The sequence below is a fragment of the Crocuta crocuta genome, unplaced genomic scaffold (assembly GCF_008692635.1).
Source record: "Crocuta crocuta isolate KB4526 unplaced genomic scaffold, BGI_CrCroc_1.0 scaffold216, whole genome shotgun sequence".
In the NCBI taxonomy this organism is placed as follows: Eukaryota; Metazoa; Chordata; class Mammalia; order Carnivora; family Hyaenidae; genus Crocuta; species Crocuta crocuta.
This window is the reverse complement of record NW_027531504.1, coordinates 5,004,197-5,028,706: the sequence shown is the minus strand read 5'-3', so window position 1 is coordinate 5,028,706 and position 24,510 is coordinate 5,004,197. Positions and strand designations below refer to the sequence as shown.

Genomic DNA, 24,510 nt, shown 5'->3' with positions numbered 1-24,510 from the left:
ACAGGCTCCAGGCTCTGAGCTGGCAGTCAGCACAGAGTCCGACGCGGGGCTCGAACCCACGAACCGTGAGATCATGACCTAAGCGAAAGTCGGACGCTTAACCGACTAAGCCACCCAGGCACCCCTAATACATTATAATTCTTAAGTTACCCCATGGGTATTTTAAAAAATTTTTTATCGTTTATTTATTTTTGAGCAAGAGACAGAGTGTGAGCAGGGTAGGGGCAGAGAGGGAGGGAGACACAGAATCTGCATCAGGTTCCAGGCTCTGAGCTGTCAGCACAGAGCCCAACACAGGGCTCAAACTCACAAACCATGAGATCATGACCAGAGCCAAAGTCGGACATTTAACAAACTGAGCCATGTGGCTCCCTTCCACGTGGATATTTTTATAGTCATATACTGTTTTGTTTCTTTTTATAGTAATTTTAATTGAAGGTTATAAAGAAATCACTGTATTTCAATATCAAGATATAAACATTAGAGTATGAATAAATTATAATACTGTGTTCATAGTTTATATTTAATTTGTAACATTTTTGTTATCTCCTATATTAAGACTATAGAAATGATGCCAAGAAAAAGAAGTAAAAGAAAGGAAACTCTAAAAGAATTTTTTGCTAAAAATCCATCTATTGCTGAAATGATGGAACATGAAAGGTATTAATTAATTAATTCTATAAATGTTTACTGTGTGGTTGGCATTATTTTGGGCATTGGGATACACTGGTAGACTAGACAGATAAGTTCACTGCCCTTGGGGAAGTTACATATTAACGATAGGAACACAGTAAATAAGTGAACACATAAATAAACAAGACAATTTAATTCTGATAAATTTTATAAAATAAATGAACAGGATGATATATATGCCTAGAGTAACTGGCCTTGGGTCGAGGGTAGTAGGTTAGATAGGGTGACAGCAGTAGTTTAGATGGGGGTCAAGAGCTCAGTTGGTAAATTACTTTTAATTATTAGTGGGCCTGATGTTCTTGTTCATAAAACTTTATGAAACCATAAACTTATCATGGTAAAATGTTTAGCTTCTATTTTTATGAGTATGCACTTATGATTCTTATATATACTTTCTAAATCGTATCTTCATTATGTATAGAAAATGTCCTCCTTTAGTTAGTAGTTTGGATCTTAAGAGCAACATATGCCTAATAGAACCACTTTCACTTTGGGGCGCCTGGGTGGCTCAGTCAGTTGAGCGTCTGACTTCTGCTCAGCTCATGATCTTACGGTTCATGGGTTCAAGCCCCATGTCGGTCTATGTGCTGACTGTCAGCTCAGAGCCTGGAAACTGTTTCAGATTCTGTTCCCTCTCTCTCTGACCCTCCCCTGCTCACTCTCTCTCTCTCTCTCTCTCTCTCTCTCAAAAAAAAAAAAAAAAAGAACCACTCTCACTTTGTTTGTATTTGCCTACTATCTGTTTGATTGTTCCTTTATTTTCTTTATTTAAATTATGACATTCTTCATGCTATAAATGCTTATATTAAGAAAAAACCGTCGAGTAAACAACTTAACATTATAACACAAGGAACTGAAAAAGAAGAAACTTTGCTGAAATTTAGTAGAGGAAAGAAATAACAAAGAAAAATCTGAAATAAGTAAAATAGGGACCAGAATAAGCAATAACATAATATTGAAAGTAATGACCAGTTTTTCCAAACAATAAACAAAATTGCCAATTTATTGTTTTTAACTACATTAACTAAGAAAAAAAAGACTCAAAAACCAAAATGAGAAATGGAAGAGAAAACAATAGAACAGATAACTACAAAGATGCACAGTGTGATAACAGATTACTATAAGCAATTGCATACTAACAAATCAGATAACCTAGAAAAAATCCCCGATAATTCCTAAAATCAAGCAAGTTACCAAAACACTGAATCATGAATCTTGAATCTAAGAAGTAGGAAATCTTCTTAGCCAAACAACAAAAATGAAAATTGAAGTAAGAATAAGAAATCTCCCAGCACAGAAAAGCCAAATACTACTTTTTTTCATTGGTAAATTCTACCAAACAAAAAAAAAGTAATGACAATCTTTATCAAAATCTTACAAATAATGGAATAGAAGAAACACATTTAAAAATCATTCCATGAGGCCAGTACTACCCTAATACCCAAGCAAGGTAAAAACAAAAAAAGAACAAAAAAGTCTAGTTTGTCTGATATAAGTATTGCTACTCTGACTTTCTTTTGACATCTGTTTTCATGATAAATGTTTTTCCATCCCTTCACTTTCAGTCTGCAAGTTCCTTTAGGTCTGAAGTGAGTCTCTGTAGGCAGCATATGGATGGGTCTTGTTTAGTCCATTTACGATCAAAGTAATTATTCATAGGTATGTATTTAGTGCCATTTTATTACTGTTTTGTTATTGTCTCTGGAGGTTTTCTCTGTTCCTTTTTAGTCTTTGTCACTTTTGGTCTTTCTTTCCCACTCAGAGAGTCCCCTTTAATTTTTCTTGCAGGGCTGGTTTAGTGGTCATGAACTTCTTTAGTTTTTGTTTGTCTTGGAAACTCTTTATTTCTCCTTCTATTCTGAATGATAGCCTTGCTGGATAGAATATTCTTGACTGCAGCAGGTTTTCCCACTTGGCGCTTTGAATATATCATGCCACTCCCTTCTGACTTGCCAACTTTCTGTTGAGAAATCTCCAGCTAGCCTTATAGGGTTTTCCCTTATAGAAGTTAAGGACTTCTTTTGTCCTGCTGCTTTTAAGATTTTTTTTCTTTATCACTATATTTTTGCAAATGTAATTATAATATGTCTTGGTGTTGGCTTGCTTTTGTTGATTTTGATGGGAGTTGTCTGTGCCTTCTGGATCTGGATGTTTCTTTCCTTCTTCAGATTAGGGAAGTTTTCTCCTATTTCTTAGAATAAATTTTCTGCCCGCCTTTCTCTTTCTTCTTCTTCTGAGACTCCTATAATATGAATCTTATTACATTTGATGGATTCACTGAGTTCTCTAAATCTATTCTCATGTTGCAGAGTTTTTTCTCTCTTTGTTCAACTTCATTATTTTCCATTATTTTATATTGTAGGTCACTAATTCATTCCTCTACTTTTCCAGCCTGCTGTTCATTGCATCACTCTTGTTTCCAATATCACTTATTGTATTCTTCATCTCTCATTGATTCTGTTTTAACTCTTTTATCTCAGTTAAGGATATCACTGATGACTTCTATTCTTTTCAAGCCCAGTGAATATCCTTATGATTGTTGTTCAAAATTCTTCATCAGACAGTGGTAATATCATAGCCAATGACATTTACCTAAGATGCAATTATTGCTAATTGAAAACTTTCCCAATATCCCACTAACATGACTTGAAATATGACATAATTTAAATGAGTATAGAAAATAATATTAAAAAAACATGTACCCACTAAAAAGTTTAAAATATAAAACATTTCAAACATGGTTGAAATTCCCACACATCCTTTTTGGAATGCATTTTTGTCCCTTGCATATGCCAGAAGTAATACTATTCAAAATTGGCATTTATAATGCTTATCACAAATGACTTTATACTTCAATTAAATACATATATACTCCTAAATAATGTATAGTATTTTTTTACAATTTCCTTTGTCATTTTGCTCCTTTTCCCCAATATTACATTTCTAAGATTTTTTCATGTTGATTATATATGTCTAGTTATTCATTTTACTGCTATAGAGTATTCTATTGCATGAATAAATACAACTTTATTTATTTAGTATTTTCTAATGGATATTTAAGTTGTTTATAAGTTTTCCCTAATGTAAACAGTACTTCACAGGTCATTCTTGTACAAAGCTCTTCTATGCAATGTGAGTTTCTGGGGCTAAATACATAAGATATAGTTCCCATGATATGAACATCTTTCACATTACTAGATATTGCTAAGTTGCTCTTAAATTTTCATCAGTCTTGTGTCAAGTTTCCATTATTCAATGTCTTTACCAACACTTGGTATTATTATCAAATTTTCACATTTTGTGGACTGCTCAATTGTGAAAATTTATTTCATTGTTATTTTCATATTTATTTCTTTGATTATTAATGAGATTAGGCATCTTTTCATGTTTTAATTAGACCCTAGGGTTTTTCTGTTCTCAGGACTGCTTGTTTAGATCCTTTGCACATTTAAAACCTTTTGTTGTTTTCTCATTTGGTTTTAGAGGTTTGGATACTAATGCTTTTCCCAGTTTTTGGCTCATCCATCTACTTACATTTTAAAAGTTTTATGTTTTCTTTTTTAAATATTTATTGAGATAGAGACAGAGAGACAGAGACAGAGAGATCGAGTGTGAGCTGGGGAGGGGGAGAGAGAGAGGGTAAGAGAGAATTGCAGGCTCTGTGCTATCAGTGCAGAGCTTCATGTGGGGCTTGCTCTCACAAATTGTGAGATCATGACCTGAGCTAAAATGAGAGTTGGATTCTTAACAGACTGACCCACCCAGACACCCCAAAAGTTTTCTTTTTTAAATGAAAAGTTATAATTGTTAATGGAGTCAAATGTATCAACATTTCTCTTGTTTTTGAACAGGGTAGTAAAGGTATTTTCTTTGTGAATTTAAATTTTAGATTTTCACATTTAGAGGTTTCGTCTAAATATAATTTATTTTTGTGAATCATGAGAGGAAGAATATCCTTCCCTGTCTTTTGTAGTTTTGGTATAGATATCCAACTGTCTAGTCTCATTTATTGAGTAGTCCTTATTAGTCATTTATTGAATAGTCTATTCTGCTATCACTGTCACTTTTGTCATTTAGCAAGTTTTCATATAGTAGTTTTGAGCTCTCTTTTCTATCCTATCCTTTATCTATTCAAGGGCCAATATCACACCATCTTACTCTGGCATTAAATTGATTCTTGTTTGGTAGAATATGTCTCTCAAGCATGTTCATGCAAGTCTTGGATATTCTTCTATGGAGTAGTTTGGAATAGCTTGTCAAGTAATACTAAAAACTCATGATCTTGATAGAGATAGAACTGAATATATAGTTTTTTTCTATGAGTATACAGACCCAATATTGATTTTTTCTGAGTATACAGACCACATATTTAATGTCCTTACTTAATGTCCTTCAGTAAATTTTTATGATTATTTTCCATAAAGATGTTATACATCTTTCATTAGCTATGTCAAATAAATGCTTCTTGGTATTAGTGTAAACAGTGTTTTAAAATTACATTTCTGAATGCTTTTATTATTTTGTATAGGAATATAATTGATTTGAAACAACTGTCTTCAATACTACTTGATAATTTATTCATAGATATAGGCTTTCTGTGTGGACCGTCATATTGTGAACAAGTAATGAAAGTTTTGCTTATATACAGATGACAAATAAACACATAAAAAGATGTTCAATATCATTAGCCATTAGAGAAATACAAATTAAAGCCACAAATATCACTAAAACATATTTTAATGGCTAAAATAAAAAATAGTGATAACAGTAAATACTGTCAATCATGAGGAAAACCTAGGTCATTAATACACTGCTGGTGTGAATGTAAAAAGATTCAGCCACTCTGGAAAAGACTATGGGGTTTCTTATAAAAGTAAACATAATTTTACCATTCAACCTGAGGCCTCATCAAAATTTAAAACTTTTGCTTAGTGAAAGACTCTATGAAAAGGATGAAAAGACAAGCTAAACACTTGGGATGAAGTGTTTCCAAACCTCATATCCAAGAAAGACCTTGTGTCTGGAATATATCAAGACCTCTCAAAATACAAAGGAATAATAAAAATAAACATTCAAATTAGAAAATGATTAAAAGACACTTAAAAATAAAATCTTAAAAAAAAGAAAATGAGCAAAACACGTGAACCAACATTTCATTAAGAGTATATACAGATGTAGGATGCTTACCTCATTTAATTTTGATGTTATTTTGGTAGAAATTGACAACTTCATTCCAAATTTAGGAGAAAAAAGGGTCATGAATAGCCAACAACTGGAAAATGCTTATTTTTAGAAGATTATTTTTAAAAAGCATTTATTTTTTAAAGCACATATAGAACATTTATAGTATTGGCTCTAAGGCAAGTCTCAAGAAATTTCAAACATTGTACTCATAAAAACCATGTTACTATAATAAGTTACAGTAGAGACTGATTTTTGAAAATAGAATAAAAATGATCCTATGTGTTTAAAAAATCTTTGACATTTAGAAGTAATTCCTGAGGGGAAATGGAAATTATATTGTTAATTTATTTATTATTATTATTTTTTAATGTTTGTTTCTGAGAGAGAGAGAGAGAGACAGCATGAGCAGGGGAGGATCAGAGAAAGAGGGAGATACAGAATCTGAAACAGGCTCCAGGCTCTTGAGCTGGCAGTCAGCACAGAGCCCGACGTGGGGCTTGAACCCACAAACCGTGAGATCATGACCTGAGCTGAAGTCGGAGGCTTAACCTACTGAGCCACCCAGGCACCCCTATATTGTTAATTTAAAAATACAAAAAAACGTGTTGGAAATTTGGCTGGGATTGCTTTGAATCAGAAAACACGATCATTGAAGACTAACACATTTCCTTGTAATCACTATTTTAGCTGTATCTTACAATTTTTAGTATATGGTAGTGTTTTTATTCTCACATTGTTCTATATAGCTTAAAATTATCCTTATAATTTCTATTTTCTGTGAAATAGAAAGTGTCTTGCACATCTTTGCTTTGGTTAATTCTTAAGTATTTTCTTAAGTTACTAGAAATATCATTTTAGAATTTCATTTTTAATTGTTTATTGTTGATATGTAGAAATAGAATTAGTTTTTGTATATTGACTTTGTCTTCCATGGGCTTAATAAATTCACTGATTAATTATAATACTTTATCTGTAGTTTATTTTGGGTTTCATAAATATGTAATCATATTTTCTATGATTGACAGCTGTTTTACTTTTTTATTTTCAATCTTCATACTCACCCTGCCTCCACTGCCTTTTTCTTGATTATTATTCTCACTAAGCCTGCTATTTCAATGCTGAAAGAAATGATATTAGTGAGTATCTTTGTCTGATGCCTATTTCAGAGGAAAAGCTTTCAAGCTTTCAATATTTTATTATTAAGAATGATATTTGTGGTAGGTTTGTTTTGGGGGATACCCTTTATCAAATTACATTATTATTTATTTTGAGTCTCAAATTGTTCCAAATTTGGCCAGCCCTTTCAGCCTGACTCCTTGGTCTTTTTGGTGTATCCCTATCATTTTTTTGAGCTTTCTCTGACTTACCACAGATGTTCATCTTGTACTTTCCCTGCCCCAGCCCTGGAACCAGTTGATTCCTTTTAGTGGCTACTGAAGTACCTTTGCTTCTAGGCCCTTTCAGCAGACAGAACTAGGAAATATATAATACTAAATAGATCTATGTATTTGTCTAAAACTGTAAGTTCATACTGATATGTTCAGTTTCAATTCCACATTACAGAATATTTTCCAGTGTTTGCTCTCTTCCTAATTGTAACTCTTTTTTATAATGGTATGAATCTTGAATCCTGTTTCCATTAATGTCAATGTATTAACTCATTTGCTCAAGCCAGAATACACAGCTGATAGTGTCTGGATTCCCTAATGTTTTCCTATTTCGCGTTTCCATCTCCTTCCTCTTATGGTTCCATATCACTGAGTGTTTGTTTATGCTGACTGTCCTTCCAGAGCTTCTTCTCTGGCTGCTGGGTATGCTCACATCTGTGGCTCATGGAGACACAGAGCTCGTTGTGGAGTAACATTAGGAGCAGCTCAGGTGGTAAAAGAAGAAGCATTCTCTATCTTCTAGGGTGGCTCTTGCTCCCTTCGAAGCTCGCTGGAGTGTGTTCTTACCTTGACAAGATACATAGAGGAAGGCTCCCCTCTCTCTTCCCTTGTTGGACTCTCTCACCCTCAGTTCAGGGAAGATGCAGCTAGTCCTGTCAAACTCTCTTGCACAATATGAGGAGATTTGATTTCCTCATACAGGAACAAGACTGATTTTTATTTTGGAAGTTAGAATTTTATTTTCAAGGTAGAGTTATTTAAAACATTCTCATTTGTTTTGGAAACCAAATAATATCACTAAGACATCCAAACAACACAAGAAGCTCAAAAAACAAAAACAAACAAACAAAAAAAACCCAAACAAACCAAAAACAAACCTCTTAGATTAGAAGGAAATCATTAACAAAATACAAATATTTAGCACCAAATGATAATGTAAATACTACCTGTTAAAAGATTGTTTCCTTCCTTCCTTTCTTCTTGAAAATGTCTGTGCCTCTGGTGCACCAATGTGCCTACCTACCTTTCTTCCTTCCATCCAGCTTCCTTTTTTTTTTTTTCATGTGTGTGTGCATGTGTGTGTGTGTTGTGTCAGATTCAGGCACAACATCTATTAAGCTGAATAATACACTTTCACTTACCAACTGAGAATTTTTCCCCCTTCCTCCAGTATAAATCATATAGAATGGCATTGACCAATGGGGCAGCAATATTGTTGACATTAAAAAAAAAGAGAGAAAGAGGTACTTTGAAGAAATGAAGTCAGGCCATATAAACAATTACACAACTATAAAAATAGTTGGGACTAGTTTGAGATTTTTATAGGAATAATAAAAAAATTGAATATATGTTATGCTTAGGATATGAACTATTAACTACATTTTGATATATTAGTTTTTTTCCAGAGCATATTGAATATGGATTTATGAAGTTATTTTGTTTATAGTTGATTGATGTTTTATTTTTGCTCTAGTCTAGTTGTGGAAAAAATTTCGCTCCCTTGTTTTTTTTTCTTAAAGAACAATACAGAGATTTTCTTGTTTAATATTGAAGTTAGCGGATGAATGAGTACATTGTGTTATGATTTAGTTGTCTAATCTCAGTAGTCTTTTAGTTATGGAAAAGAAAAGATGTTTGGTTTGAGCTGAGGCATCAGAGAGAATGGAAGGCAATACATAGTGTCTTCTTCCTTCGTGTTTATCTTTGTGCCTTCTCTGCTGTCCTATTTCATATTACTAGCTCTAAGGAAATGATGGATAAGCCAGAAATATTTGCATAAGGGCAGCCAAATGACTTCTTGATGTATTTTGTACAAATTGGGATCATTTTCCATTATTACATATCTGGAAGTTTCTATAATTTCAAAATGTGTTTCTCTCTTGGCAGAAATAAGAGAACTGATGTTAGAAAACTTGCCTATCGATCCCTGGTGGAGAACTTGAATCCTATAGTATTAAATTTTGTGAAAAGGAAGAGGTTCCATCAAATATTTCTTGAGGAGATGCCCTGGAGAGCTCAGATGAACTTGTATCTGGCAAGCGCACACTTTTCCCTGCTTTTAACGAAGCTAGGGGAACGAATGAGGATGAAATCTGGCACTTCACATGCGGTGGTCAGGTATGGAATAATATCAGTGAATGAGACTCTTTTAGCCTTATGAAAATGGGTTTTATTTGTATGTTCAGGGCTCCAATGCTGATAATACCTTACAGAGGTTGACGGAGTGCTTCTCTCTTTACTGATCATTGGTATATTACTTAATTTCTTGTCTCAGGATCTTTCCTAAAAAGTCCTGTTTATAAGCACTTGTGAAGTACTAATCTGCATGTAAGCTTGTATATTTTGTCAATATAGCTTTCAGTAAAGGAGAAAGTGTAATTTCAAGAGAAATATAATATTAAGTGTATAACTGTAGCTGTTAGTAGGTATTAGGAAAATCTCTATTTCATTTTAAGCCTCTATAAACACAGATCATATTTTCTTACATGATGTAAACTTCCCATTATTAATCCAAAGACACTTTTGAGCTCTTGAGTGTCTTTGGCTAAAGTGCTAACAGAGATAAAAATATAAGATAAATACATGATATGAAATACCATGTAATAATTAAAAAGGTGAGTGGAGTCTGTCATTCAAAAAGTACTACTGAGCACTTATTAGATACAAGGTACTGAGGCAGATGCAATGGGTATGCAAAAATGAGCAGGACACACAAGTTAGAGTCTGGTAGGGACAGATCTCAAGCATTAGTGAATAATTATAAATAATGGTATAAGGTGAAGTATGCACAAAGTCTTCTTTGTTCCTGGGAAAGAAGCTTTCCTCTGACTTGAAACTAGTAGGAAAGGTTTCATGGGATGGGGCCGCTTGGCCTGGTTCTTGATGGATAGGCAAGACAGGCAGAGGAAGAAGTATTCCTGGATTTTGGAAGAACGTGAGTCAGAGCCCAGGTAAGAAACACAAGATGAGAACCTAAATGGTCTGACCAGACTCTAGGGCAAATTAAAGGGAGTGGTGTGAAATAATTAAAAAAAAAAAATAGGTCAGTACTAGATCATAGAGGGTCTTAACTATCTATTAAATTGGAACTTCAATTTATATACAGTAGGAGATTATTAAGGATTTTTGTGCAGGGCTGTGGTAAAAAATTTCTCTGGCAGGAACATACCAAATAGATTGGAGGAAGGAGACTGTGACAGACTGTAAAAGGGTATTTTTTAAGGTTTATTTATTTATTTTGAGAAAAAGAGAGAGAGAGAAAGAGAGAGAGCGAGAGCAGAGCATGTGAGCCAGTGGGTGAAGGGCAGAGGGAGAGGATATGAGTACTTCATAGCACAGCAATTAGACAATGACCAAATATATATCAGGGTAACTTAGTGCTAAGTTCAATTTTATTAAAACCATCAGGGTAACTTGGTGCTAAATTCAATTTTACTAAAACCATGAAAGCATACTTAGTATTTATGTATGTATGTATTGCTATTGTATCAACATATGCATGTATGTACGTAAGGTGGAGGATTATTTACTGTGTAATTGATCATGGTCACATTGCTTTATATAGTAGGCATCTTCATTGAGTTGTGGTTAAATCAGATTAATTTGACATAAATTATTGTTTCAGAGCCCTTAGAATGAATAAAGGTCATCATTCCTATTTTCAAGGCCACTTTTAGGGAAATAGATACTGGTGTTAAAATTCCTAAGAGCAGGGGTGCCTGGGTGGCTCAGTCGGTTAAGCATCCGACTTTGGATCAGGTCATGATCTCACGGTTCATGAGTTTGAGCCCTGCGTCAGGCTCTGTGCTGACAGCTAGCTCAGAGCCTGGAGCCTGTTTCAGATTCTGTGTCTCCCTCTCTCTCTGACCCTCCCCTGCTCACACTGTCTCTCTCTCTCTCTCTCAGAAATAAATAAAATATTAAAAAAAATTTTAAAAATTCCTAAGAGCAAAGTTATATTGTATTGTTTTAAAATTTAATGGGAAATTTTTTGGTTTTGGTTAAGTGCCAGAATATGTTATGATCCAAAATTTGGGAGCATTAACTCACTTGTATTATAAAAATTAAAGTAGATTGTATTTGACAGATTCAATTATATACATATATATATTTTTTTAATGATATTTTCCCCCTGCAGTTTCCGATCATGTGATCCTAGTATGTTCTCACTATATAATTCTGGAACAGTATTACCAACAGCGAAATTGACTCTAGAAAACTATAAAGCAATACTTGATTTCCTTCATACAGCTAAAAAAAGAAAGGCCAACTTACCATCAGGTAAGATAAATAAATATATTATATACTATCAGATTGCCTCTAGGTTTTTATTCAGTGATGCAATATACTCATGCACAAATACACACACACGTGTGTACACACACACACACCCCACAGACACACAGAGGTGCACACATCGTTTTCCAATGATCTGGGATTTTAATTGAGTTGTGATATTTTGTAGGAGATTCTTATTTGCTCAATTTTAAAATTTTTTCTGTATTTTTATGGTATCATCATATGTATTTGGAAATATCTATGTTATGTTCCAACCTAAACTAATTTGGCAGTTCACTGAATAGAATGTTCTTTTTAAATATTGGTAGCCTCCTATTGTCAAGAAAGGTGAGGTTTTGTTATCAGGTGTTATATTTTAGTGGAAGTAAATTTCAGGACAAATTCCACCAAACCTACTGATGCAAGCAGGCACAAAACACTCACATAGACATTTTATAGTACTGATTTTGTACTCAGGGTAGTCCACTCTTGCCTTAGGATCTCCGACTTGCACCTTCCATGACAACTTACTCCAAGATGAATGCAATACTATTCGTTTGAATGACAGGATTAACCAGTATTGTCATCTGCCCAAGTGACAGGAGACTCACTCTGGGAGGTGGAGAAATTCAGATGAACAGGGCTCTCCATCTGGGAGCTGCAAGTGATGACACTATTCCTAAATAATCATCTATCCTGAATACCACTGATTTCATAAATAAAGATTTATTTCTGGCATCTTCATGCTAACACAAACCCTCCTGTGTAGATTTTTAGTAATAGTATTTTAAGTATTATGTAACTTATTGCTGATCAAGATACTTCATATGCTGGGTAGCTGCCCCAGAAGTGTTGACTTATATTTGAAGTACTTGATATGCTTTCCGATTTCTTCTAGGGTATAGATGAGATTTAACTGGTACCTTCATGTTATACTATGAATACTGAAGTATTTGAAAGTAAATTCCCTTGACATAGAGTCTGAGTTTTATATGTAGATTGTAATATATAGCTTCTTGAGGTTTGTTTTTTTTTTTTTTAAACTGGCTGTGTAAGACTTCCCATGGAATCAACAATAGAATATTCTGCTATTGAGACTTCTTTTTTTTTTTTTTCAAAGTTTATTTATTTTGAGAGAAAGAGAGCATATGCAAGCAGGGGAGGGGCAGAGAGAGAATCCCAAGCAGGCTCTCTGCTGTCAGCATAGAGCCTGAAACAGGGCTTGATCTCATGAACTGTGAGATCATGACCTGAGCCCCAAATCAAGAGTTGGATGCTTAACCAGGGTGCCTGAGTGGCTCAGTCAGTTAAGCGTCTGACTTCAGCTCAGGTCATGATCTTTCAGTTTGTGAGTTCAATCTCTGCATTAGGCTCTGTGCTGACAGCTAGGAGTCTGGAGCCTGCTTCAGATTCTGTGCCTCCATCTCTCTCTGCTCCTACCCTGCTCACACTCTGTCTCTGTCTCTGTCTGTGTCTCTCAAAATAAACATTAAAAAAAAGAAAAGAGTTGGATGCTTAACCGACTGAGCCACCCAGGTGCCCCAAGATTTATTCTTTAATGCAGAGTTTTAAAGGAAGGTTTGTGGTAGGAGAAGTTTGCATCTTTATACCACACCCACAGGATAAGGAATGAACGTGGTTGCTGCACTACCCAACTCCAAGAGATGCTACTTACCTTCTAGTGTATGTGTCCTGGGAATAATAGACTGTATAGGGGAAAATTAAGGAACAGTGGGATCCTGTCATTGGTCCCTCAGAAAACATGACACTCCCGCCTCTGCATTGTTCCTTTGGCCATCACTGTTGCCCAGAATGTTCTTCCCCATAGTCTTCCAGCATAGCTAAAGCATGTTTACTCTTTAAGACCTAATCTAAGTGCCTCCTTCTCTAGAAACCTTTCTTGATTCACTGTGTCCGTGTTACTCCTGTGCTTCCTCCAAATTTATATAGCATTTCTTACCTTAATTACTGATTTGATGCTTATCACCTATGTCTTCTAGAATTTTCTGTTTTCAATAATGTTGTACTTTATTTTTGTACTGCAGATGCTGAAGAATTTTCCACATTTATTAACTCCAGAATGAGTGATGAAAATGTGTCGAAGACACAAACAGTTTATGACTCAGACTCTCAGTCGGGTCTTAGTTCTAAAGAAAAGGATCGAGCAGCAAATTTGTGTCTATTAGATCATTTTACGAAAATCTTTTTATATTGCAGGAGAGCGATGGTAAGGTGGTCCTTCTAATTTGCTAATGTAATAGAAATAAATCTCAGGGCATCAGTTTGGGCATTTAAGATATATTGGGTTGATTTACTTACTGTCCATAATTTCAGTTTCAACTTTGAGACTAAATTTGCTGAGTTTCTTGTCAGTCATTTTTGAGGTTTGCCTGCCATAGTGTTGAGGATTTACACATTGTCAAGTCAGCGACAGGGTGAGCTGCTTTAGTCATCAGTCACCCATTGGTGCAAAGCTGAGGTAGCCTTTGTCCTTAATCTCTGTGACTATTCAGATACCCCTGTGCCACTCTCTTGCCACACTTGGTACATGGCCTTCTCCGGTGACACCAGTGGTTCCTCTGGAGTCTTGCTCTCACCTAGGGCACCATAAACCCCTTGTTCCCTCTAGCACAGGGATTACTCTTTCTGGGCTACAGGAAAGCCCTACTCTTGGCCCTGATGCCTCACTTCTACAGGCCCAGTTGTGTCTTCTCTCAAATGCTTTTCTTTTTTTTTTCTTAAATATTATATGATACATTATTATATGATACATTATTAAACTCAGAATTGGAATCATTAGCTATAAAATAGTTTTCTTTTTCTCATAGCAGGAATGGCATATACTTCAAACCTCTCAAGAATTGAGAGGAAATCTATCCTTTCTAGAATACTTGAGTTCCCATTTTCTCTGCAAAGAGGGTGATTTCTTTTTTTTCTTTTTTTTTAAATGAAATTAAATTTAATTTTTTTACAAATAGTTTATTGTCAAATTGGTTTCCATATAACACCCAGTGCTCTACCCCACAAGTTCCCTCCTCCATGCCCATCTCCCCCCTGCCCCCCGAGAGGGTGATTTCTTAAAAAATGTGAAGTAAGCCCACATCAACCTCCTTGATCATGAGCATTGCATTCAATCCTTTCCACCAGCTTCGGGGCCCTGGAAGGTCTGGGTCCTGCTCGCCTCTCGGAACTCAATTCATCTTGCTCTTGTTCAGTCCAGCCTTCTCTTTGTGATCTTGGCAGCACTGAGCTTGCTTGTCCCTTCCTCATCCCTCAGGTTCAACCTCCATCCTTGGCACTTGCTGCTCTCTTGGTTTCAAATGCTCTCCTCCTCCCAACACCCCTACTCTCACCTTCACATGATTTGTTTAACTCAACATTCAAGTCTCTGCTCATGTCACCTCCTCAGAGAAGACATTTTTTCTGACCACTCTATTTAAAAGGACATATTCCTCCATGCTTGTCAGATTCTGACCCATTTCTGCTTTATTTTTCTTTATAATACTTATTATTCCCTGAAATTACATTTTTGTCTACTTATTTAGTATCAGTCTCCCCTAAGAAACTGAAGCAGCACAAGGGCAGACCCAGTTACCCTTGCTCACCGCCACATTCCCAGAGCCTAGAACAATGGGAATGTTAGAGTCAGACTGCTGGTGTGCACATCCTAGCTGACCACTTAGCAGATCATGACCTTGGGCAAGTTAGCTCCATGCCTCTGTTTCCTTATCTCTAAATTAAGTAGAATACTAGTGCATACTTATTTCATAGGAGCTATTGATAGAATTAACTGGGATAATGATATAAATGACATGATAGATGGTATTATTTTTATTATTGACATTATTTTTGCAGAAAGATGAAGTTGTTCAGAGATCTCTGTCTTTTGAAACTTTGGGATCTTTTGAATGTGTGTTTGTCTTAGGTTCTTGCTCATCGTGGAGGCTATTGGACTCTGCTTCAGAATTGCTGTCGGGCCTTTTGGAACTTTACTCAGGAGCTACAGATACTTCTTAAACAAGCAGTGGATCTCCATAATACATTTCCTATTAGTCAGGATGCTTTCCTCTGTACCTGTGTTTTGCCATTCTATTTAGGAGCAGAATTACTTATTGACATGTTAATAGAACTACAGAATACCAATTCTATTAAGGTAAGGGCATTTGGGTAATTATTTTTATTGTATTCAATTAACAAATAATTTTTACCATGCAGCTTGGAATAAATGGAAATTAATATTTTCCATGAGTTCTTATTTGGCTTGTCTAGAATTCATTTGCTTCTCATTATTATTTGGTTCACAATGCACAGCATACATTGATGTTAATTACAAATATCTTAGCCTGAAAATTCCATTTTTTAAAGGAAACAGAAAGTAACATTTACTGAGCTTCAACTGCTGCATAAACTGTAATACGTTTAATCCTCATAGCTTTTTTTTTTTTTTTTTTTTTTTTCTCTTTTTTTTTTTTTTCCTTGTTCTATTATTCCAGATCTCATAGAATTTGCAGTGTCTTAAAATCTACACACTACGGGGCGCCTGGGTGGCTTAGTCGGTTAAGCGTCCGACTTTTGCTTAGGTCATGATCTTGTGGTTTGTGGGTTCGAGCCCCGCGTCGGGCTCTGTGCTCACTGCCAGCTCAGAGCCTGGAGCCTGTTTCAGAGTCTGTGACTCCCTCTCTCTCTGACCCTCCCCTGCTCACGCTGTCTCTCTCTCTCTCTCTCCTAGAAATAAATAAAACATTAAAAAAAAATCTACACACTATGGTTTAAAGCATGAAAATGAAATGGAAAAAAATGCAAGCATAATATAACCTAAACACATTGAAAATTAATAAACACATATGCACATTGAGTCATGGAGTTTATAACATTTCCCGGTGTAAAATATATGAAAACAATAGCACAAAATATATGAAAAAATAGCATTTATAACATTTCCCGGTGTAAAATATATGAAAACAATAGCACAAAATATATGAAAACAATAGCACAAAAGACTGAGAGTAAATAAAGTTAAACTGTCATTTTTTTACATTTTATATAAACATAAAGTGGTACAATATTAACTATAAGTAGAATGTGATAAGTTAAGGATGCATTTAATAATCCTTAGAGTAACTACCAAAAAAAGAGAGTTAAAATCAATTGCAGTGAAGTGGAAGACTAAATAGTGGTCTGTTAATTAAAGAAGGCAGGAAAAAAGAGACAGAGGAACAAAAATACATGGGCCAAACAGAAAGCAAGTAGAAAATAATAAATCTAAACCAATTATATCAATAATTATATTAAACATAAGTGGTTTAAACACCCTAGTCGAAAGGCAGAGATTGTTGGATAAAAAGAAAGACACATATAGTTGACCCCAGGAGAAGTACTCTGAATGTAAAGAAATTGATTGAAAATAAGACAGTGGAAAGAGATATTACCATGAATGCAATAAGCATTAAAAAAACTGGTAAGACTTTATTAATATTAGTTAAAATAACCTTTAAATCAAGGAGTATTGTGACAGATAAAGAGAGACATTTCATAATGAGAAGAAGCTCAATTAATCAGGAAGGCATACTAATCATAAATGTGTATGCTCCTAATAACAGAGATTCAAAGTATACTTGAAGAGCTTCCAGGTTGGTGAAAGCATTGATGTATTAGGCAGTTGTAACCTGACTCTATGGGGAGAGGGCATGGAAGCTCCTTATCTGGGACCCTGCCAGACTGGGTACTTCTTTCATTTGGCTGTTCCTGAGTTGTATCTTTTATAATAAAACTGTAATCCCAAGTATAGTGTTTTAGGTGAGTACTAGCCAATTATTGAAACTGAGGCGGTTATGAAAACCCTAAATTTATAGCTGCTTAGTCAGAAGTGCAGGCACCTGAGACTTGTGGCTGACATCTGAAGTAAGGGCAGTTTTGTGGATGCCTGAGTCTTTAAATGTAGGGAGCAGACTCTCTACTACTACTACTACCACTACCTTAGTTCTGGGAAGGTAGTTAATGTCAGAATTGAAGTGCAGTACATGGGTTGGAAACAGAGCACAAGTGCACGTGCACGTGGTGTGCTTACCAAGGTAGATCATCGGCAGAGTAAAACAGTAAGTCATAATAAAATTTAAAAGACTAAAAAAAAGTATGTTCTCTGACCATTACCTTATAAAGAGATTAATAAAAATTAGGAAGAAAACTCTCCTAAGTATCTGGAAATTAAACCACACAGTTCTACATAATCCATGGGTCAAAGAAAAAACACAAGAGAAATGTAAAAATATTTCAAACTGATGGTAATGTATCAAATTTTGTGGTATGCACATAAACTGTTGCTTAGAGGGAACTTAATAGCTTTAACCATTTAATAGAAAAGAAGAAAGATATAACATCAGTTATCTAAGTGTGCACCTATAGGAGCTTGAAAAAGAAGAGCAAATGAAAAGTAAAAAGAATGAAGGAAATAAGAAATGAAAAAATAAGAGCAGAAATAAGTTAGATATAAAAAACAAAATTATTAAAGTTAATAAATTGATCCTTTGAAAATATTATTATAATTGGCAGAATCCTAGGACAAAATTGAAGAACAAAAGTGAAGAACAAAAAGAAAGAAAAGCATAAATTACTGATAACATTGAGGAAGAGGGATATAACTATAGGTCCTATAGTTAGTAAAAGAAAAATGAGACAATATTATGATCCACTTTTACTAATGGATTTAATAATTTAGATAAAATGAACACGTTTATTGGAAAGCTCAACTAACAAATCTGACACAAGAAGCAACAGAAAAAATGAATTGCCCTAAATATATTAAAGAAACAGTTTATAATTAGGGACTTTGAGATAAAAAAAACCTCCAGGCACAGAATATTTTGCTGCAGAATTCTAACAAACATATAAGGACAAAATAATAAATCATATACCAAGTTCTTTTTAGCAGCAAAGCCAGTTTAACCCTGACGGATACATCAAAATGAAAAGTATGAACCACATCACTCATGAACATAGGCATAAAAATCCTTAATGAAATATTATCAGATCAATCCCAGCAATATATAAAATATGCAAATGAGGTATATAGTATGTACAGTTACACAAATGGCGATCAAGTGGATTTATCCCAGAAATGTAAGGTTGACATTTAAAGATCAATCAAGATCATTCACCATATTAATAGGATAAAGGAGACAAATATATGGCCATTGAAATGGATATGGCAAAAGCATTTACAAAATTTGATATCGCTTTTTCTACCAGCTGCCCCCCACCCCCACCCCTGAGTGCTGCTCCAGCTGTGCGGCTCTTGTTCTGAACTCTGGGTTCCTGCTAAGCCAGGGCTGCTGTCCTCTTTCTCTGACCGCCATCATGATTATCTACCCGGACCTCATCAGCCATGATGAGATATACACTGACATCTACAGGATTCAGGAGGTTGTGAATGGGCTCTGCCTGGAGGTGAAGGGGAAGATGGTCAGTAGGAAAGAAGGTATCATTGATGGAAATGTACTCTGCTGAAGGCCCCCAAGGTGAAGGTACTGAAAGCACAGTAATCGTTGACATTGATATTGTCAGGAACCATTACTTAGCAGAAAAGAAGCTTCACAAATGAAGCTTACAAAAAATACGTCATAGATAATAGGACATCAGTCTAAGGCAAACTTGAAGAACAGAGACCAGGAAATGTAAAACCTTTTATAACAGAGGCTGCAGACAAATCAAGCACATCTTTGTTAATTTCAAAAACTGCCGGTTCCTTATTGGTGAAAACATGAATCCTGATGGCAAGGTTGCTCTGCTGGACTACTGTGAGGGTGATGTGACCCCATATATGATTTTCTTTAAGGATGGTTTAGAAATGAAAAATGTTAACAAAATGGCAGTTACTTTGGATCTATCACCCATTATCATAACTGGCTGCTGCTTTTCATGCATCCACACAACACCAGGACTTAAACAACTGGGTGATGTCATCTTGATCTCTTCATTTCTTTTGATGTTGATTTATTTGGGGTGGGGTGATTTGCTTAAAGAAAAAAACGTATCATGTAGGTTGCCTAAAAATAAAATGCATTTGAACTTGAGAGAATATCTCTTATTTAATATGTATTTAAAATAAGTGTCTTACAGTGTTCTTAGAGAAGATAGAGCCTGGCTGTAGACCAGAAAGCATAAGACTATCTTCATATATCGTCAACAGGGAAAGCTACTTCTGGGACTGATACATAAAAGAAACAAGAATTATAAGTCTTAATTCTAAGTTGAAGTAAAGGAAAAGACCATATACATAGAGCACCAAATGTGAAGTGGATCATTAAACATTTTATCATCTCAAAACAGAAGTAGTTAACTCTGGAAGAGATTATCAAAAGAATAACAAGAGACTAATACAGTTGGAAGCAAAACAAAAGCAATGTCACTGATGTTAAAGACTCTCAGAAAACTAGGAAAACCTGATAAAAATTACTGTTAACATCATACTTAATGGTGAAATTATTGTGTATTTCCCTCTAAGACTGGGAAAAAGTAAGGACGTCTGCTCATACCACTTTTGTTCAGTATCATGCCAGATATCCTGACAAGTGCAATAAGACAGATAAAGAAACAAAAGACACACAGATTAGAAAGGAACACTATGAATTTTTATATAGAAAATTCTAACCTCTAAAAGGCAACTACTAGAACTAATAAACAAAATAACAGCCCATAAAGTCAGTATAACAAAAATAAATTGTATTTCTTTGTACTAGTGGAAAGCAACTAGGAAATGAAATTTTAAAAATACCATTCAAAATATCAAGTATCTAAGGATGTAGCCTATGAAATCTGTGTAAGAGATTTATACTTAAAATTATAAAACATTGCAGAAAAAAATAAAAGAAGATCTAAATAGATGCAGAGATATATCATGTTCATGAACCCAAATACTTAATACTGCTAGGATATCATTTATTTCCAATTTGATCTATTGATTCAGAAAAGATTGATTCCAACAGACAATTCTGGGGGGTGCAAATTGACAGTTCATTTAAAAATTTATACACAAATGCAAAGAAAAGTGAATGGCCAAGAAAATCTTTAAGAAGAACAAATTTAGTGTGCCTGGGTGACTCAGCCAGTTAAACATCCTACTCTTGGTTTCTGCTCTGGTCATGATCTCATGGTTCATGAGTTTGAGCTCCACATTGGGCTCTGTGCTGACAGTGTGGAGCCTACTTAGGATTCTCTCTCTCTCTCTCTCTCTCTCTCTCAAAATAAATGAATAAACACTTAAAGAAAATAAATAACAGAAACAAATTTGGAGAACTCTTACCCAGCTTTAAGGCTTATGAATACTATAGTAATTAGGAGAGTATGATACTGGCATAAAGAGAGAAACATATGAATGAAATAAACAGAGAATTTTAATAATAGACTCATACATATAGTCAATCAATATTTTACAAAGGTGTCAAAGCAATTCAAATGATCCAAAAAAGAAGTGACAAATCTCAAAACCCAGATGTATTCTTTAAAAAACTGTTTCCTACTAAAAGAAACAGCTCCTTGGTGAATCATAAAAGGCTGATTACCTTTCCTGTATGAACTATACCTGAGAATAACCAAATAGTTGATAGTTGATGAAGAGAATTTTTTCTTTATAGAACTTTCAAGTAAGAAACAAAGAAAAAATATTGAAATTCACATATAAGGATTTTCCAATTCCTTATAAATTCATGGAAGGATGAAATGTACCTGTGAAGTAGACTTGCTGGAAAAAAATCAATAAAAATAAATAAATCAGAGCAAGCATTTGAATCTAACCAACAATTTACAAAAAATCCAAGGGACAGAGAAACATTTGGAATGAAACCGTAGGGATGCATCAGTAAAATCTAGACTATGGGAACTCTACAGGACAAACAACCTGGCTTCTTCATCAAAAAATTGAAGTATAAAAAGAGGAGATAGAACCTATAGATTAAAAAAATCCTTGGAAGACATAAATGATTGCATTGTTTGGACCTTATTATGATCCCATTTCAAACTAATGCACTTAAAAATTTTGTAAGATGTGAAGAAAATGTGAACAGTAATTATTCAGTAGCATTTTGGAGGGCTTTTTTGCTAATCTCTTTTTTTAGGTAGGATTGTATTATTGTGGTTAGTAAGTGTTAGAAATTTTCTTTAAGAAAAAATTTTTGAAAATTACACATGACCCATACTTAATCTTCAGAATTTAAAGACTGATCTTTACCATGCCAGAAACTTCACTTTACATATGCTATTTTGACCCCCAAATGCCATTCCTATTTATTTCTTAATGTTGTTAGGTAATGTTACCAAAATTAGGAAGCAAATAAATAATACCTTTTCCCCCTTCTTTCTTGACAATTGGAGATACAATGTCAGCTTTGTTGTTGATGAAAGCTATCTTGGATGATAGAGTAACCACAGAGGTCTTCCTTATCTTTCATCCCAGAAGTAAACTTACTGTGTAGATCTAGGCAAGACTAACTGATAGCAGATACCCTCCTTCTTCAGGGATGGCCCAGGAAATTTACCCATATCTGAATAAAGAATGTGTCATCCTAGAGGCAGGCAGGCTCTGATAGAGCAGCCACCTGGGAAAAGTTGAGTGGGACAGGCTTGATTTCTCCCACACTCACCCAGAGGATTGAGTAAAGGCCAACAGTGTCTTCGCTTGGAACCCTGAGGTCAAGGAAATGGAGATCGCCCTTTGTGCCTCTCTTTGCTGTTGGAAGTCTTACTATAGAAATCAGTGGATTAGAGGTATGGAGCTCATAGCATCAATAAAATGGAAACTACCTTTCATTGAGTATGTCCCATGTGCAGGGACTGTGCTAAGGAGGCAAATTCACATAGGTCACATATGACACACCTATTCATGCCAACACAGCCTGACTTGAGGTATACATATTGCATTGCACAGCCAGATGACTTCCTAGGTTTCTTCCAACTTCAAGGACCATGAATCTTGTTAGAGATGTTTGTTTTCTACTTTTGTGGACATCTCCCCTCCACCATGCATGGATTACCCTTTTTTTTCTTGTTTTCAATTTTTTAATTTAAGTTCAGTCATTTAACATACAGTGCAATATTAGTTTCAAGAGTAGAATTCAGTGATTCATCACTTACATATAACACTCAGTGCTCATCATAACAAATGTTCTCCTTAATACCCATCATCCATCCACCACCCCACCACCTCCTTCAATCAACCCTCAGTTTGTTCTCTATCTTGAATAGTCCCTTATGGTTCATTTCCCTCTCTCCCTCTCTCTTTTTCCTTTTTCTCTTCCCTTCCATATGTTCATTTGTTTTCTTTCTTAAATTTTACACATGAGTGAAATCATTTGTCTTTCTCTGACTTTGTCATTTGCATCATACTTTCTAGATCCATCTATGTTGTTGCAAATGGCAAGATTTTATTCTTTTTTTTACAAATAGTTTATTGTCAACTTGGTTTCCATATAACACCCAGTGCTCATCCTCACAAGTACCCTCCTCCAATGCATGGATTACTCTTAATGGTAACACTGGCTTAAGAGGGGCTGTTCTTGTGTTACCCAACTATTTGTTGGGCTACAACCTGGCTTATAGGTGGATATGAGGGGTTTTATCTAAAAAATTTCTAGGGGTATACACAAATGCATCAGGGACTCATGGGAAATTAATATATTAGTTACATAGTATCTCTTTAACTTAGGCAAAAGCAGGGTTTTCTAGATTTCCTTCTTCATAGGTTTGACCTTTGCATTGGGGAATTGGACATATTATGCTGCAAATGATGAATGTAAGCAAATATATTATGGAAACTTAATTATTTGTATATACTCAAACACATTCTTCCTCAAAACTTTATCTTATTGGTTTAATATCCTTACTTACATAGATAGTGACTATGTACCAGGAAGTATAGACCTCAGTCTTTGCTGTCTAATATGGTAATGTCTAGACTGCACATGGCTATTTAAATTTAAACTTAAATTAATTAAGATTAAGTAAATGTAAAAGTTCAGGTGCAATAGTCATTTTTCAATAGCTCCAATATCCACACATGCTTAGTGGCTACTATATCAAACAACACATATATAGCACATTTCCATTATCATAGAAAGTTCTGTTGAATAGCAATATTCAAGCTTGGATTTGCATAATAAAAACATTTAAATTTTTATGTCTTCCATTTCATTTCTATGTTATATATTAATATGTATTTTTATTTAATTTATTTTTTAAAAATTTACATACAAGTTAGTTAGCATATAGTGCAACAGTCATTTCAGGAGTAGATTCCTTAATGCCCCTTCCACATTTAGCCCATCCCCCCTCCCACAACCCCTCCAGTAACCCTCTGTTTGTTCTCCATATTTAAGAGTCTCTTATGTTTTTGTCCCCCTTCTTGTTTTTATATTATTTTTGTTTCCCTTCCCTTATGATTATCTGTTTTGTACCTTAAAGTCCTCTATGAGTGAATTCATATGATATTTGTCTTTCTCTGACTGACTAATTTCATTTAGCATGATACCCTATAGTTCCATCCACATAGTTGTAAATGGCAAGATTTCATTCTTTTTGATTGCTGAGTAATTTTATTTATCCATTCATCCGTGGATGGACATTTGAGCTCTTTCCATAATATGTTATATTTTTATCACCTTTGGTTTCCAGAACAAATGTGTAGTAAAATCTGAAAAAACACAATTTTTTTTCCATGTTCTACTTGCAGGCTATTGAAGAAAAAGGGGAATTCAGTGTTCCAAGCTGCTATGGAAATATTAAAAATGATAATGGTGGTTCTAGCCTTAATTTTGAGCATCCTTTGGATGATGTAAATGTGGTTGATTTGAAATGGATCCATGACTTTGTGTTAAAGGCTCTGGAGGTTTTATATCAAGTGGAAAAATGGGAGACTCTAGTATCACTTGCCATCCAGTTCAATACAATTTCACAGTAAGTATCACTGTAAGGGCAATTG

The 24,510-nt window shown here is 34.8% G+C and overlaps 1 protein-coding gene and 1 pseudogene across 1 annotated transcript in view; both read left to right on the top strand.

Moving 5' to 3' along the window:
• CFAP54 (cilia and flagella associated protein 54) overlaps positions 1-24,510 on the top strand; it is a 267,535-nt gene that overhangs the window by 121,047 nt on the left and 121,978 nt on the right. The window contains 6 exon segments of the mRNA XM_077772255.1: positions 560-660; positions 9,153-9,383; positions 11,404-11,546; positions 13,589-13,770; positions 15,469-15,696; positions 24,262-24,485. Of these exon segments, the coding sequence (XP_077628381.1) occupies positions 560-660; positions 9,153-9,383; positions 11,404-11,546; positions 13,589-13,770; positions 15,469-15,696; positions 24,262-24,485 (1,109 nt within the window).
• On the top strand, positions 18,897-20,189 carry LOC144238485 (translationally-controlled tumor protein-like; annotated as a pseudogene).